Source organism: Callithrix jacchus, chromosome 11 (genome assembly GCF_049354715.1).
Source record: "Callithrix jacchus isolate 240 chromosome 11, calJac240_pri, whole genome shotgun sequence".
Lineage (NCBI taxonomy): Eukaryota > Metazoa > Chordata > Mammalia > Primates > Cebidae > Callithrix > Callithrix jacchus.
Genome location: NC_133512.1, coordinates 125,768,650 through 125,786,989, shown reverse-complemented (window position 1 = coordinate 125,786,989; position 18,340 = coordinate 125,768,650). Strand labels below are relative to the sequence as shown.

At 38.7% G+C, this 18,340-nt stretch overlaps 1 protein-coding gene across 1 annotated transcript; it reads left to right on the top strand.

Moving 5' to 3' along the window:
* The first annotated feature begins 2,231 nt into the window (after window positions 1-2,231).
* Window positions 2,232-14,175, top strand: WNT16 (Wnt family member 16). The gene is made up of 4 exons (XM_002752073.6): window positions 2,232-2,618; window positions 2,798-3,048; window positions 4,900-5,186; window positions 11,831-14,175. The coding sequence occupies exons 1-4, from the start codon at window positions 2,524-2,526 to the stop codon at window positions 12,293-12,295; spliced, it is 1,098 nt and encodes a 365-aa protein (XP_002752119.3). The 5' UTR covers window positions 2,232-2,523; the 3' UTR covers window positions 12,296-14,175.
* Window positions 14,176-18,340: the final 4,165 nt, after the last annotated feature.

Genomic DNA, 18,340 nt, shown 5'->3' with positions numbered 1-18,340 from the left:
CTTCATACATTTATTGCACTGTATTGTAGCGGCCTGCTCCCTTATCTGTCTTGCCAAGTAGACTGTGAATGCCACAATCATTTGACTCGGTGCTATCCCACTTTCTAACCCATAATAGAGACTCAATATATATTTTCAAATTTAAAAATTCAAACAACCTCTATAAAGCATCTACCACTGTTAGCCCTGAAATCAGCCTAAGGTATGGATATTGCCCAGCATCCCCAACCCCAAGATTGAAATGAAGTAATTTATCTAGTTCCAGCATTGAGGCCCCTTAGATATCTTCTCAGGATGTTCCTCATGGTTAATCCACTCAATAAATTGTGTTCAAAAACAGGATCTCATGTACTGGGCCCAATGGCAGGGGTACAGCAAGGAATCCACTATGGTCCCTCTTGGAGAAGCTCACAGAATAAAATGAGCTTGGATGAAGTCTCTGACTTTCAGAGGCCACTAGCCATTAGCCAAAACATTTCTGGATCAGTATCTACATTCTATCATCAACTCGGTTCTCTAAAATTTGGCTTTAGAACCTGGTACATAGTGTACACTCAATAAACATTTGTTGGATAAAGTAGTGAATGGGATAGGATGAAAATTTCAGTGGGATTTTATTGCTCTAAGTGGATTGATATAGGAGCAGCAAATGTTATGAAATCAATTTCTTGGTTTTTTCTTTATTTTATTTTTTGAGTTGAAGTCTTGCTCTGTGGCACAGGTTAGAGTGCAGTGGCAGTATCTCAGCTCACTGCAACCTCCACCTCTTGGGTTCAAGCAATTCTCCTGACTCTGCCTCTTAGGTAGCTGGGATTACAGACATGCACCACCATGCCCAATTAATTTGGTATTTTTAGTAGGGACAGGGTTTTACCATGTTGGCTAGGTTGGCCTTGAACTCCTAATATCAGGTGACCCACCCTCCTTGGCATCCAAAAGTGCTGGGATTACAGGTGTGAGCCACCGCACCTGACCCCAAATCCTTTATTTAAGTAATTTGGCTTTGGGCACCCACTGAGCTGATGCATCCACCATGAGAATTTATCAGCACTTCAGAAGATCTCTGAGGACAGATGATGCTTCTTAGAAACACCTCTTGTGTCTAATTAGGTGAGGCGGGCTTTTCTGATAACAGCTAAACATGTTCCACTCGCCTTTAGATAGCTCTCAGAGACCTTCCATCCTACAAAGCATTGATTAACTAACCTTCCAAGTCTGCCAGTCACTGGAACACTTCCTGCTTCTGAACCATCTTCAGCTCCATGGAGTACCCTGCTAGATTCTTTAATCTCTCTTACTGATAATCTAAAATTATTTTCCTTTACACTTGTTTGTGGTTGATTTGCACAGCTGAAAAAGATCTTGTTTTTATGAATTCCCACAAGACTAGGCACACAGCAGGTGTTTAATAAGTACGTTTTAAAAAATGCGTCTTCAATGTGTAGCCCTGCCCAAGGTCTCCATGAAAACCGTATGGAACTGAAGAAAAAGGTCAGAGTACATCTCTCATGTACTCTAGACCTCTCCAGACAGCTCTCACTTTCTTTGTCCCTGTCTTCTGCAGAGGACCTACAGCGTTCTCAGGGACTGCAGGAAATAAGACAAACAGGGAAAAGGAAATCACAGAGCACGATTTAAATATGGCAGATGAGATGCTAGGCTGGAATCTTCTCTTTTGCTCAAAATAAATGCATGCATAAATGACGGTGACTGTAAGCCTGACAGCACTTCATCCATTCTCCAAAGTCTCCTGACAGTGGGACCTCAAGCAGGGGACTGGAAGGTCAATTTGTTTGGTACCAACTCTGACTCAGAAAGATTATTCTCCTGTGAGGTGAAGGAGAAGAAAAAAAAGAAGGACAGTGACATTTTCCAGCCACTACACCCAGAGGGTAACCCAGATGTTGGTGGGATGCGTGGGACTCACCAACCCACGCCTTCCCCCAAGGTTCCTCAGATAGAAGCGCCCTGTCAGTCTTCGGGCTGAATCAACCCCACGGCGACCCACTCCAAGGAGACTGTGACAGCAGGAAAGGTCATGACACACCCAGGTCTGGACACGCTGTCCCGGAGGCCGGGCGCGCCCCCCTCGGAGCCGCTCTCCACCAATGAGAGCCTGAGGTCCCGAGATGATGAGATGCGGGGCCGCTGCTCAGCCAATCAGGCGCCAGGCGCGGCCAGGGGGAGGGGATGGGAGGAGAGACCCGGGGCGATGGAGAGGCTGATACATCAACAGAAGTTTCTCACCTAGGAATGCTAGGGGCGCTCCCTCATCTCCTGTGTATCTCCACCTCTGCGCGGGAGAGGGGCCGAAGCTGCTCTCTCCACCTCTCGTACTGCTCGTTGCAAACGAGGGGGAAGCTGCTGAGAGCCCCTAACACCGCTAGCCTTTTAATATTGTATGCAAGGAGGAAGAGGGCGAGGGACAACTTGGAGCCGGGCAACTGACCTCCGACCCGAAAGGCCTCTGGGGAGGGAGGGCAAAAGAGGAGCGGCTGGGCTGGGGGACTTGATGCGGGGGTCATGGGCAGGGCGGCGCTCCTGGGACTGGCCCGCCTGTGCGCGCTGTGGGCAGCCCTGCTCGTGCTGTTCCCCTGCGGAGCCCAAGGAAACTGGATGTGAGTATGGAGGTGGCAGGGACGCATCGGGTAGATGGCAAAAGGGGTGCCCAATCCCGGGGAACTGTCAACTGAGGCTGAGGGAGAAGGGCCTGGACCCTCGGAGGAGTTGACGTAATTTTTCGGAAAACATCTGGGACTGGGGAGAGGCTTACGCTACGGGCGGCGGTGTCTTACAGGTGGTTGGGCATTGCCTCCTTCGGGATTCCGGAGAAGCTGGGCTGTGCCAACTTGCCGCTGAACAACCGCCAGAAGGAGCTGTGCAAGAGGAAACCGTACCTGCTGCCGAGCATCCGAGAGGGCGCCCGGCTGGGCATTCAGGAGTGCAGGAGCCAGTTCAGACACGAGAGATGGAACTGCATGATCACCGCGGCCTCCACCACCGCCCCTACGGGCGCCAGCCCCCTCTTTGGCTACGAGCTGAGCAGCGGTGAGTTCCGGGACCTTAGGGGTTGGTGGGGGACGGAAGGCGACAACTCCTCCACCGGTTCCTTCAAATAAATAGTGCTACTTGGCTCTGTAGTTCTCCGAGTTCCAAAAGAGGCCCTTTAGTGCAGGGGGATTGAGAGCTTCAGAGGCCAGACCTGGGGGGCAGGTGCGAGCCTGGAGGGAGGTGACTCCCCAGGTCCAGAGCCGAGCGCTCGGGGCTGGAGCTCTTCCTCTTTCCTGCGGCGCCCCGCCAGAGTTGAAAAAAAAAACTCTAATTCTCCTACCCCGCCGACCCCCTCGGACCCCGTAGCGCCCCCCTACATGGGTGACCAGCTGGAGAAACATGATGTCGGCCACGGGGAATGCGGCTGCCGCATCTGCTTTGATTTAACCAGCTCCGCTGCGCACCAAGCCCTGGACAAGTGGCTAATTGCAGCGAAGCCCCACCTTTATTGGCTCCTAGGAGCACCGAGTTGACAGAGTAATGGTGATTTTTAAAGCGACTGTCAGCGACCACCCAACCTGTGGCTAACCTGAGCGGGACCACTTGCGCGCTCCATGGTTCTCTGTCCTATCTCTTCCCTCCTCGGCTCACTCTTGAGGCGCGGGAAGCTGCGGGAAAACAAAATTCGACTTCCACGTGCGTAGATACTTGGTAGGATAAAGGTACAGGGAGCCAGGATTGTTCCTGGAATATCAGCAGATCCAAAGAAAGTTAGGACTGGGGCGCTGATAGATGCGCTATCGTTTTTCATGTTCATTTCCGTTCCCCCTCCGCCTTTGACCCTTCTCCACGCGGTCCCTGCGCGCACCCCCGCCGAGCCGCGCACCTCCCCCGCTGCGTTTTGGCCAGCACGCCCTTCCGAAGGAGCCGTGGCCCCCGTAGGGGGGAAAAAAAAGAAAGAAAGAAAAAGAAAAAAAGACGCGTTCTTCGCAGTTGCTGAAATGCAGAAGCATCAGCTGTTGAAAAGGTTTATTGGACAACGGGCATGAAACTCTTTCTACTCCAAACTAAACATCTGGAAAGAAAAAAAAAAAAAGTTGCCTGCTGATTCCCTTCTAGTCCGTGTTATTAGTGTTTTGATGGACTTTAATTTTCAAAGATTTTAGCTCAAACTCTACTGCAGGAGTGCTAAATGCACGATTTTCAATGTTCAACTTTTTTTCAATAGAACTTTTGTTTTGCCCGTGACATTTTAATTATCTTACTTTGCATTGCTTTTAAGACGGTAAGAGGACTAGCTAGTATTATATAAAATGTTTAATTGTTTCATGTTAATGTAAGACTAATCTTTAATGTGAAAGTATACTGTATCATTTACTAATTGCTTTGGTCTTTCCTTAATTTTAATTTTCATTTTGACTTGTATTATTTATGCAAACAAAAATCACACCAAAATGTTCAGCTTGTGTTCTGTGAGAGCACATTTTAAATTTGAAAAGAAAAATAATCTGGTTTTCTTTGGGTGTTGTATTATCGTTTATAGTATCCATGCAAAGAATTTTTAATTCAACATGCATCACTGAGCTATGACTGTCAACTACGCACTGAACTGGGTGAAAACGTACGTTTACATTTTAAAAATAAAGAGATGATTTTAAGGTAAAGGGACAACGTATGATCATACAATATATGACAATCTCTTCAAGTGGAATACTGAAAATTAATGTTGCTTTTTAAGAGACTAGAAGAAGAGGAAATCTTCCTTTCTGAATAGGTACTTATTAAAGCATCCATTGTAAGCAATTGGAAAATTACTTGTCTAGTTAAGATGATGAGTAGGAGGCTTTGTTCTGAACATAAACAGAGAGTTGCCTGGCTCTCTAATTTAGCCATTTATATTTTTTCTAGGCACCAAAGAGACAGCATTTATTTATGCCGTGATGGCTGCAGGCCTGGTGCATTCTGTGACCAGGTCATGCAGTGCAGTCAACATGACAGAGTGTTCCTGTGATGCCACCTTGCAGAACGGCGGCTCAGCAAGTGAGGGCTGGCACTGGGGGGGCTGCTCCGATGATGTCCAGTACGGCATGTGGTTCAGCAGAAAGTTCCTAGATTTCCCCATCAAAAACACCACGGGCAAAGAAAACAAAGTACTGTTAGCCATGAACCTACATAACAATGAAGCTGGAAGGCAGGTATGTATTAGAAAATGGAATAATCAAAATCCAGTGGCTTTAGGTAAATAACTAGGATAGCACATCTGGATGAATCTGTCCAAAAGACTTAAAAACCTAACACTGGCAGCCTTCAAGTGAGATGCTGAGAATTAATATTGTTTTCAAAAGACGACAGACACAGAAAATCTTCTTTTCTAAATACATATGCATTAAAGCATCCATGGTAAGCAATTGAAATATTTCTTCTCTTAAAAAAAAAAAGAAAAATTTATTCTCTAGTAAGAGGATGAATAGAAGGCTTTGTTCAGAATGAATGTGTTCGTGTGTGTGTTTGTGTGTACACACACATTTGCATATATTTTACATATGTGTACTTACACACACACACACACACACACATATATATATATATATATATATATATACACTCTTTCATGAATATGTACTAATCACAATTTTGGTTCTCTATCTGATATGAGTTAAATCGTGTAATAGGATGTCTTTGTGGTTGTATACTGCGTATGCCTAAAACTTTAATTATAATATAATAGATGCACAAGTGCCTATAGGCTTCGCTGGTTCTACCCCCTTAGTTGCAGAGCCAGAATATGATCTACAGCATATGCCTTTGTTATAGGACTGAATCAAATTTCATTTCCCCCAATTAAAATTTTTATTATACTTTTTGAAATCTACTTTTTAGTGGGCAGTGGCTCCTAAACACGTTGTGAGTTTTGTACTTAGCTTTTTGTAGCAAACATTCTTAGGGAATACACACGCTTAACTAATATATTTTGTAAAGGAAAGTTTTTTAAAAGATAAATAGTTATTTTATTAGAAAGCAATGTAGGTTCATTTCTAATTCATAAATACACCTAAGCATAAGGAAGCTATAGATATGCTAAACATAGATATTTTATAATATAAGTATCTTAAAGATACAGAGGAGACACTTTTGAAGAACTGCTACTTAATTACTGTCTTTGAATTCTGCATTTTTACAGTTTTCTTAAAATGGATCATTCTTTAGCTACATTTAACTTATACATATTCATATTAGTGAATATTGACACAATAAATTTTGAGTTCTACAACTTAGTTGGCAATTCATAGTGACTTTTCTAAAAGAGTCTAAATCTTTTATACGAATATATATTTTCTATGTTGTAATAAACTTTTTCAGTACAGGAATATTAGTACGTATCATATAATCTTGTAAATATTCAATAACTTATAAAGGTCCCAAAGTAATCATTTCAATCTGCCACATTCTTCTGAAATAAGTAAAACAAGTTGCAATATCTCTTAGGAATCTTTAAAGTATATGTTGCATTTGTTTTTCATTTTTGGAAAATGAATAAATGGAACCCATTTAGAATAGTTACAAGTCACTACCAGTTATCTTTACTTAGTCAATTTCAAATACAAAAACAGAAAAGTCAGTAAATATATCACCATCACCGTAACACTTCAAATTCAAATTTGAATTTTAATTCCATTTAAATATTTAATTCAAAATAGCAAAATAGTAGGAATGTCAGTAAACAGCCACGTAAGCTTTTCGTATTTTTCTTTAACAATGTTATTTTATTTTACCAAAATAACTCTTGCCTAACACCATAGTTATGCACGTCTCTTTCTCTTAAGATTTTACATTAAAAAAAAAAATGAGTGAGATGTTGCCTCAATTTGAATACTATCCAATAAAATAATTTTTATTATTTCTAGCATACTAATTAAAAGAGGTCAAATTTAATTAGCATATGTTCTTAAAACTCTGGAGTCAAAACTAGAGGTAAGATTATTCAAATTAATATAATTTTAAAACAAGAAAACAAATAAACGAATGCTTGTTATTAACAGACCTTAAGTCTTCTTTAGCCATTTTTTAAGGAAATTTGGTAGGGATTTTTAATGAACTAGAAATTCAAAACACAAAATCTCATGTTATAATTGATTCTCTTAAATAAAATCATCTTGGGACCTGTAAATAACCGAAAAACATAAATGTACTTTTATTGGTAGCATTCGGCAGCTATCTGGCTTTATTTTATCTTGTGTGTTTTTCAAATTAGGTAGGTAATATTCCTCTCTGTAACCATTAATGTTAATCTTAAATTATTATTTATATTCTGACTTTATTAAAAGCATACCTTTTATTCAGCATTAATTTTAATCCACTTTTATTGGCAAAAATAATTTTCTAACATCACCTAGGTTCTTGTTATTATTCTAACTAGCTTGAAAACAATTCAACCTATGCATATATGTACATTTTGTATAAATCTCTGAGTTTTCTCTACTGAATTTTTTTTTCACATTGTTCATTTTTGGTTCACATTGTTTCACATTTAAATGAAATCTTAAAATATTAGAAAACATTTACCTGGTTATTTGGTAGGTACTATGCTGGTGTTTTTGTTGTTGTTTTTATTTTCTCATGAGGTATTATAATTCAACATAGTTTTGTATTTTTCTTTCTGTGGATGGGAAACAAAACAAAAACACCAAAAAACAGGTTTCCTGGTTATTACCTAACATGGAAGAACAATCAACTCAATTTTTTCAACATTGGCAATTAGAATTTTAATCTAATGGGCATATTCTTCTGAGTAAAATTCAGGTCTGTATTCAATTGAGTTAATTTTTTAGCCTCAAAATCCCAAACTCAAAATGTAGGAAAGCGTTCAGAAAAATGTGGGTACTGGCGCTTAGTAGTACTGTGAGCAGGATAGATGATTTTCTAACCGCTAACCTTAAATACTCTGATTCCCACTTGGTTTCTGACACCATTCCTAAAGTTATGACTCCAAGAATAATGTTCCTGAATGGTGATTGGCTAACAGAATGATGTGATGTCTTCCAGGGGCAGAACTTCTGGGAATAATGTGACTTGGAATATTTATGGGTATTTCTTTTGGTGTGCTTAAAATATTTCCATTCTTCCCATGTCCACCTCATAAACTTTTAAGTTTCCCTACCCCATAATTTGTTTTATGATGAGTAACTCAACAAAGTGGGAAGGGCTCAATCCCAAATTTTCATTGACCTATTCCAAGAATATTTATAAGTAGTTGACCAACACATAGTGTTTTGCTTTTCAGTAGGTTCAAATATATTTTTAGACAGAAAGGGCAAAATGGGTCAGAGGAACAAGAATCCTACGTATACCCATCCAACCTCATGTCGCAGTTTTTATGAAAACTTAAATCATCTGATAGTTGAGAAAATGAAATGTTAAGTCACAAAACGTTCCACAACAATTTTCTGGCCATTTTTGTAAAATTTGGACAAAGCAATTTACTGAAAAACAATCACCAACTGCCACATTACCTCTGAGTCAAAATTATGGAACCAATCAGTTCTTAAACCACTTCTCAAGTGGTTTCTATGTTTACATTAAGTATTAATGATGCATCTTTCCTATTTCACTTCATTAGAAATTTATCAAACCAAAACTCACACAAGGAGCCCAGTAGATTAAATGTTACCCTCCTGATTGCTCTGACATAGTTTAAAAATATTCCACCAAAATGTGCACATCTGTTTGCAATAGTTAACAAAACATTCTTCTGTTAATATCGTTATAAACCTTAACAACTCAACTAGAGGAGAGAAAGGAATTTTCTCATAACCACACAGCACTCATTCCTTTGCTATTCTCTTATGTTCCTGTTAGCAGAAAATAATGGTGCTATCGCTGCAATTCAGAATGGCTATTTAACATTAATTAAGAATTCTAGAGGAAAATCTCCAGAATATACTTTTTGGGGGATGTTCATGCAATTTTCTTAAATATGCTTGCATTTTCTACTTTTATCTTTTCCTATTCTACTAAAATTATCCTGCTGCATATAAATACTTTATGTCATTTATCACCAACTCTCCTTCTGTAAGACAAACGTCTTAACCAGACTTTATTTTTCTGTAAAATTTAAATCATAAGTACCTGCTTATTAACTACCTACCTACTATGTGCAACAGATTTCTTCCTCTAAAACTAAATCAGGTAAAATGTTTATTAAAATGAGCTCTGAGAAGCACTAAGTTCTGTAGAATTAAACTTTGTGTATGTGTGCGTGTTTAACTGCCCTTGAATTTTGCATTTCATCAGTTCTGAGTGGTGATTACATTGCTTTATTCTAATTCCAGGTGGTCCAAGTTCTTTCCTTGGAGTATTATGAGGGAATAATCTTTTAAATTTTAAGTCAGGTTACTGATAATTTTTTCCCTGAAAATCATTTATCTTTCTTTTCCAGAATAGCTATATATATATATATATATGCTTATAGATATAGATATTGTAGCTTTGGTAGAATAACACTATTTTGGACGGGGTTAAAGCTGAGGGAATTGAAAGCGAGAGCCCAGCCAGCTCAAAACGATACCATTAACCTCTTAGCAGTGACACTTGTTTAAGAAGTGGTTTTTACTACTCCCTCTTGATTGAGTTTACCAACAGAGCATGAGATAAAACTGTTCAAGTGAGCTGGACCAATTATTCAATAAGCATTTGATGAGCATGTACTCTGTCCCTTGTGCTGTGCAAATTGGCAGCATCTTACATGGTGTCTGAAATGGCCAATAAAAGAAAAAGTCGGCTCCTCAGTCATGATCCAGGGGGAGAAACAGCTTTAAATCACTAAGTGATGGTTGTAAAGAAGGCTGGTCAAACATGTAAACATACATTGCTATGTTTTTAGTGTTCTTTGGACAATTTTGTTTTGTTATTACCTAGCACTAATTGTGCTCTCTTTTTCTCATAACCTCTGGAGCTTAAAATTTGAACAAAGGTAGGCAGATCACATTTATTTGCCTGGAAGTATTTTAAAGAATTGAGGGCTTTGTGAATATGAAATGCCATAAATTTAACCAAATAAGCTTCTGTGACATACTTTATAAATTGCTGTCATATAATCGCAGGACACCTTTTTCCTGGGTTAAGAAGAAATAGATACATCTATTAGTTTCTTAGTTTTGTGAATTCAAAAAAAGCATATGTGCCATATGCTATAAAGGACATAATTTAAATATTATTCTGTTTATGATTTTAAACACTACTAAGAAATATCAAGCATTGCACAAATATCAAGCATTGCTCTTATTTGAGGTTGCAAATATTATTTGTGTGTAATATTGTCTCATTAGATAGTTCAGATTTTTTTATCATTGTTTGAAAACATAACATTCTGCAAATGTCAGGTTTGGTACAAAATAGCAAAGTGTAGACCCCTGTCAATTTTGTAGTTTTGATAAGAACTATAAATGGAATTTAAACTGTGAGGTTTTTCCTTTCTTTGGTGAGATTACATCCATAATTTCCAAGTTATTGAATGGATGGATCCATCTTTCAGTTTACCCAGTATGTTGATAGAACGTCAACTCTACAGCTAGCCCTGATGATTTATTAATCTGTTCTGCCATCATCTGGGGATTGAAGGAAGCTATGCTGGCTAGCCTGCTATGTAAGAGATTAGAGCCCTAAACTTTTGAAATCTCTATATTGTTTTTGCACCCCTAGCCTCACTGGAAATGTTTATCTCAACTCTAACTGTACCTTCTTTTTCAGAGAAAGGGGCTTTTATTGAGATCTTAGTGTGTGCCAGGCAGTGGGCTATTACAAATATATGTAGTTTCATTTAATTTCTTGGTCTGTTTAAATTGAACTTAGCACTTAGAATTGGGAAACTTACATAAACATTATCGCCTTACTATTTTCCATGCTAGGATACTGCTACTGATTAATCAAGGATAGGACCTATGTTTTGAATTAATTTCCCAGAAAAGGAGAATCTGTTAGGTGGAGCCACCACACTGTAGCCCCTTCTCCTTCTTACGAACTAAACCAGATTTGTCATAGTTTCTTATGTGGCCTGGAACCAGGAGATAGCATTGTTCCCCACCTTCCCCCTCCCTTTGTATGTAACTGACTTTTCTAGTGTTCAAACTTGAGAACTCCCCGTTGAATCAATAGGCCTTATCCCTGGATCCCCATTAAAATAATCTCAGCAGCTTGGTGAACGTACCATCGTTTGGACACTCCATCCCCGGCCAGACCAATGAAATCAGAGTCTGAGAACTTTGAGCGTTATTTGTAAAGTTCCATGATGTTTCCATGCACCATGAGAGCTGAGGGTAACTTCTTACTTGGTGCTTCTCAAATTTTAATGACAATCTTGTGAAAATGCACAGATTTTGATTCTGCAGGTCTGGAGTGGGGCCTGAGAGCCTACATTTCTCACAAGTGATGCTGATGTTGCTGGTCCCTGAGCTGAAATCTGATAAATGAGGAGTTGAATTGTATCAGGAACATACGGACATGCATGAGCATTCAAAATTAGACCAGGGATTAGAAATAGAAGTAATTTCATTTTGTTATCTCAGATAATCTCCAATAATATTAGTCTGGTCCACTACTTTAGGTACAACTTGGAAAGGTTTGCTCTGAATGGTCAAGAAATTTGGACAAACATTTGGGACAAAAAACAAAGGACGAAACATTTGAAGCCTACGCAGTTTAAAAGACTGTTTATTTTCAAAACCATCATTTTTATTCAAGAAAAAACAGACCCAGAAAATTAAGTGATTAGATTAACTATGCTTCTGTTGTTGAGTAAAACACTTTATGATTGATAGTTGAACACAATTACTGTTGGTTTCAGGCTGTCGCCAAGCTGATGTCAGTAGACTGTCGCTGCCACGGAGTTTCCGGCTCTTGTGCTGTGAAAACATGCTGGAAAACGATGTCTTCTTTTGAAAAGATTGGCCATTTGTTGAAGGATAAATATGAAAACAGTATCCAGATATCAGACAAAATAAAGAGGAAAATGCGCAGGAGAGAAAAAGATCAGAAGAAAATACCAATCCACAAGGATGATCTGCTCTATGTTAATAAATCTCCCAACTACTGTGTAGAAGATAAGAAACTGGGAATCCCAGGGACACAAGGCAGAGAATGTAACCGTACGTCAGAGGGTGCAGACGGCTGCAACCTCCTCTGCTGTGGCCGAGGCTACAACACCCATGTGGTCAGGCACGTGGAGAGGTGTGAGTGTAAGTTCATCTGGTGCTGCTATGTCCGTTGCAGGAGGTGTGAAAGCATGACTGATGTCCACACGTGCAAGTAACCACTCCATCCAGCGTTGGGCAAGACGCCTCAGCAATATACAATGGCATTGCAAGCAGAGGGTGCCTCTCCCTGTGCAGCACTAGTTAAGTTGATTCTTACGGTGAAATCCCCAGAACCCTGGATCTCTCTAAGAGTTTCCTTTACCTGATAGACATATTTTCCTTTGCCAGATCAACCCATTGATCATGTGGATTTCTTGGAATTCTAACATTAAAAAGGTTTATATTCATCTTTTAGTGAATTGGGGACTATATATTGACATATAAGGAAGATAATCTGTTTCCTAAGCAAGAAATAACAGGGAAGATTCCTCATGCCAGGAGGCCTGCCATACTCAGGATAAGATCCTTGAATATGGAACTTAGTTACAGGACTGAATAGTGGTGGGTGATCATTAGTCATTTTTAAAAGACACCTCTAATAGCAACAAGGAGACGTTAACATGAATCTCATTTATTCTGTCAGTATTTTAATTGAAGAGATTATACTGTTTGGGCATAGACAGAAGATGTTGAAAAGTTAACATAAGCAGTGGGTGCTGACTTATCTTTTCATGCACTTCCAAAGAAAGGTAATCAAAAAAAGAATCTTCTTAAGTGATACGATATCCCTAAAAAATACTTGTTGCAGCTGTTTAGTGACAAAGAATTAATATGTAATGAGAAAATGGATGATTTCTATTTTAAGTGCCTTTAAAGTGGGAGAATCTAGAAAAAGGTCCATAAGGTATATAGCTGTCTTTCATCTTTAGATTCATACTTTGATTACAGACCAGTTTCCACTGTTAAAAACCCACCTCTGAGATACTACAGGGAGCATCCTGAAACATACGAGAAAAGTAGAGGCAAAAAATATATAATTTCATACATTGTAAAGAAAAGCACCCTTTAAATGTGTAAAGACAGTATTTTGTAAAGTATTTTGTTGAAAATGTTTCTATTTTGTAAATACAGTATTTAAGTTATATGATCTATATTAAAACTTAAAACATTTATTGACAAAGCCCAAGAGCTAAGGCAGTAAAATTATCTCATAAATAAGTTTAACTTCTTTTTTTTTTTCATACTATTAACACTGACTATTTTTTTTTTTTTTTGGACACAGAAGAGAATTCAATTTAGCAGTTAGTTATATGGAGGTGTACTTCTTGCTAAAATAATGTTATAGATTAAAATAAGCTGCAAAATATCAAAAATTGTGTTATTTCAGCAGTCAGATTAATTGAATTCTCTTTTCACATTAGTCATGCTTAACTCATAAGGTTGTAATAAATTATATAGTAAAAGTCTTAACTGGAAAAAAGCACCTAATTCAGAATAGTGATCAATTTATGGATTTGATATCCTGGATATTTATTATATTTTATGTAATGCTGCATTTCTATTTGAATGTTGAGTGGTCTTTCTTGTTTTAATATTCATGCATGTATATTCATCATATTTTACAAGATTCCTGGTAAAAATTACAGGGCTCTATTTAAGATTGTATTTTAATGTAAATGCCTATGTTTTTATGAATTGTCAAATATTTCGGTATTATATAGAAAAAACAGATTTCCTAAATTCAGAATGAAAACAGAGAGAATATTCATTTTCATATTAATAAGACAAAGAAATGTTTCCCTGTCCCACAGTCTTCATTCTATTTCCCTTTAATTTTACTCACTAAGAGCAATAATTTTTGGAAAAAAGCAAACCCATGGAAAAAGTCTCAGGTCTAATATTAAAATCAAGACTAAGCATTTAACTGTGACTCGTAAAGTTTGACAAAGTTATAATTTACTAAATGAGAGACACAGAAATGGCAAATATAAATATAGTGCATATTTAAAAGTGGTTTTCCATTCTTTAACATCCATTGAATAGAATAATCTGAAAATAGACACTCTTTCCTGCTTATTTTTTCAAAGTAAATCTGTTTTATCTTTGTCGAACAGAAGCACCCACAGAAAGACTGTAGTGTCTATTAACAACCAATTTCTTCTATTAATTAGAAAACCTTTCATATTACCTTATCAACTGACTGTGAGAATCTGGTAGCGTCTAATTTCCAAACACTTGATTACTGTGTAGCCATTGTTTTAAAAACAATGATGCTAACTCAGGCACATCTGTCTGGGATGCCTCAGCAAAACCTCTTCCTAACTCCAAACCTGTGTCTCCTGGCTCTTCTTTTCTTTTCACCTTTGATATCACCACAGAAGCCATCCTTCAGTTTCTCACCTGTCTTTTTTTTTTTTTTGACAGAGTCTCAGTCTGTTATCCAGGTTGGAGTGTAGTAGCCTAATCTACTTTGGTTGGAGATTGAGGTGGGTTTAAGCATTTCTCCCACCTCAATCTCCCAAGTAGCTGGGATTACAGACATGTGCCACCATGCCCGGATACTTTTTGTATTTTTAGTAGAGAAGGAGTTTCACCATATTGGCCAGGCTGGTCTCAAACTCTTGACCTCAAGTGATCCACCCACCTCGGCCTTCCGAAGTACTGGGATTACAGGGATGAACCACCAAACCCGACCATCACCTGTCTGTCTTATTGGCTGACACCCTGCCCTTAGTCTATTTCCATTGCACTCCCAGTCATGGTGCTCCTGGGAACACAATTCTGAGACCCAAAGGCTCCTATCTAGTCTAAACTACATGGGCTGTATTTATTAAGACCCCGTATGTTGCAAGTAATGGAAAAATCAACTCAGACTCATTTAAACATTAAATGTGGTGACTCAGTAACTAAAAACTCCAGACTTATGACTGGTTCAGGGGAAGCTTGATCCATAAGCTCACACCATGTTCCCTGGGCTCAGGTCTCTCCATCTCTTTAGGCTGGCTACTGGCAGTCTGCTACTTAAGGGTCCACACAGTGCTATGCATCAACCTCTTAGAAACGCTCTCACCCCCTGAATCTCCAGTCTACTTTTCTTAGCAACATGGCTGCCAAGCTTCCAGACCTCACATTTTCCTACCTACCACTCATTCTAAGGAAAGAGAGATCCCATCCTCAAGAGAGAGAGATTTTTTCCTGGTTTGGTCACACAGATGGAAGGAAAACCTTGTCTTTCTCAGAGGGCTCAGCAAAGGTCTTCTGAGTCTCGATGGTTCTAATTGGTTAAATGTGCCTCTCTCTGAAACAATCACCATGACCATCGGGGGTTTTGGGTGAGTCATAGGGACATTGATCCATCTTAAGGCCATCATGACCCATGTCTGGAAGTGGGTTTCCCCACAACTAAAATTACACAGCATGAGAATAGAGAGGGGGATGGTTTACCTAAAGGAAAACCAGGGTGTTATGTTACTGGTAATGAGTACCTGGACGCTGGGCAGCAAAGACATTAGATGTCTTAGTTCTCGGGAGTTGTTTAGGAGATCGCCTTTGGTGTCACGTGGAGCTCACAGCAGACAAAGCAAGCCCTAAGCACTGTGGATTATGTATGTGGCTATGAAGTGCTTCCATTTGTTTAAATGCCTTTCGTAATATTAAAGGGGGAAGGGAGGTGCTCCAGTGGATTATTCTTCAGTTTAGGAGTTCAACTTCTTTGTAAATTTGGAACTAACAGAGGCAGTGATAAGAGGCTATGATTCATCCTGAAACAAAATCAAGAAAAATATATTTTGATATTATCTGTAATATCTGGATTAGGAAGTTAAATAATTAAGGCATTTTCCTGATAACTGTACTTTACACAACATTAACAACACATTAATTCTTTTGAATATAAACAACTGCATTATTTCTTTATTTACAATTTGGATGGTAGTAATTTCATTTTGTATTTTAGAGACTATAATATTTATATTAAGAACAATACATTTTTAATTATACACATTAGACGCTGTGAACTTATATGTTTTGGCAGCTTTAAAACCATGTGATACACACGGTTAATATTTTAAAACACATTTTAATTTTCTCAAGGACTGTTAATACTAATATATTTGTTTGTACTTAGTTTAAAAGGTGGAAACAGAAAAGCTTCTCATCAAAATATTTATTTCTAGGCAATTTGGTGAGTTGTTTATCCTTTTTGCATCACTTCCCAAAGGTCGTCAAAGACTGAGAAATTCAACTCACTATTTAGAGGCAGGTATAGTTATCTAAACACTGATTACCTTGGGTGACTTGAGGGAAGAAAAATTTGAATAGTATCTCCAGAAACCAAGAATGCTCCTCAAGACAAGCCCTTCTTAAAGAAAGTTGGCTAAGATGCCTCCTTTTTAAAATTAATTTAACTTTTACTGTAGACCAGATGTGATAAATCATGACATTTCTTGGGGACAGGATGATGACACATGGCATAGCATGACGAGGAATGCAGTGATACACCAGGAAAGGGCTAACTTTTATATATATATATATATATATATATATATATATATATATATATATAAATTCAACCATCACAACAATCTCGTAAAGTAGGTACATTATTGTGGTTTTTGTTTACAGCTGAGGAAACTGGGACACACAGTAAGTTCCCAGCCCAAGGTCACACAGAATGATCTGGCTTCAGTGTCTGTGTCCTTGACCACCACATTGTTATTGTGCTTCTCACAGTATCAAAATTGTCAGACTATGTTTACAAACATATATCATTTAAACAGTTTAGGGGATTTTTGCTGGGCATGGAGGCTTATGCCTGTAATCCAAGCTTTTTGAGAGGTCGAGGTGGGCTGATCATGAGGTCAAGAGATCGAGACCACCCTGGCCAACACAGTGAAACCCTGTCTCTACTAAAATACAAAAATTAGCTGGGAGTGGTGGTACACACCTGTAGTCCCAGCTACTCCGGAGGCTGAGGCAGGAGAATCGCTTGAATCCAGGAGGCAGAGGTTGCAGTGAGCCAAGATCATACCACAGCATTCCAGCCTGGGCAACAGAGTGAGACTCCATCTCAAAAACAAAAAAAAGTTTGGGGGATTTGTAAATGTAATGAAAGTTACAGGATGTTCTTCATGGTTTCGTTACATAAACTTGGTTGAAAAGTAGGGAGCAAAGTGATGGGAGAACTGAGATCTTCGAATTTACTATGAAATATGATTAAAATACACTGTCTCCTGATTACTGAGCCCAAAATGAGTTACGCTCACTTCTATTTTAGATTGCAATGTGGCTAACAGTTGGATTGTGCAAGAATGTAACAACCATTCCAAAAGAAAATAACTGGGGGTAAAGATCAAACTAATTTGGTGTGACATAAAATAAATACTACGTCCTTTTTATTGTTGTGCTTACAGCCAAATGTTACATAAGGTGTTATTTTTAACAGCTGCATTAAAATTTACTATTTGTAATGGTTTACACTCACATCCAAAGGAAAACCACTAGAGGTGGTTTGCACCAGATTAAAACCTTTTGAAGCAAAATCATATTAGCAAAAGCAGCCTCTCCCATGTGGTTATAAAGTAATAAATGAGAAGTCAACACAAACCAAAGTTTCGTGTGTGACTTTATAATTTGCAGAGCAAGTAAAAGCATCTGATTCGTGTGTGCGAATTGGAATGGCAGAAAGGGTGGTGGATGCAGGGCTGCCTTTTTCTCTATCAGATGACCATTTGGAACCCTCAGGCTAGCTCTGCTCCACAGAGGCCAAGTAGCCTTTTCTTCTACATTTTAGTAATCACCTGACACCCATGATCATGGCCCCATCTACTTGGCCCTGTTTAGCCAAGAAGAAAGGGCAGGCCCTGGCCCCTAATTACTCTTTGATGAGAGAAATATCACCAAATATACTAGTACACTTAAATACACCTCAAATTCTCTGGAAATCAAAGAAAGGTGTAGATATACAAAATGGAAATCAATAATAACCTATTTATTGCTAGTACATAATCCCTACTTTCTCTTAGTCCTATCCATTGTCATTGTTTCATCTCAAACTCCCTGGCAACAAGGCTTTATGTAAGGTAAGAAATGGCATAGGACACAACAGCAAAATGGGAAACCTGAAGAAGTGAATGGGACAAATCCTCTCTAACATGTCCCCTACTTAATGAGCACAGGAACTTTGCAAACTGAAAGACACATTTCAATTCTCAGTGTGAGAA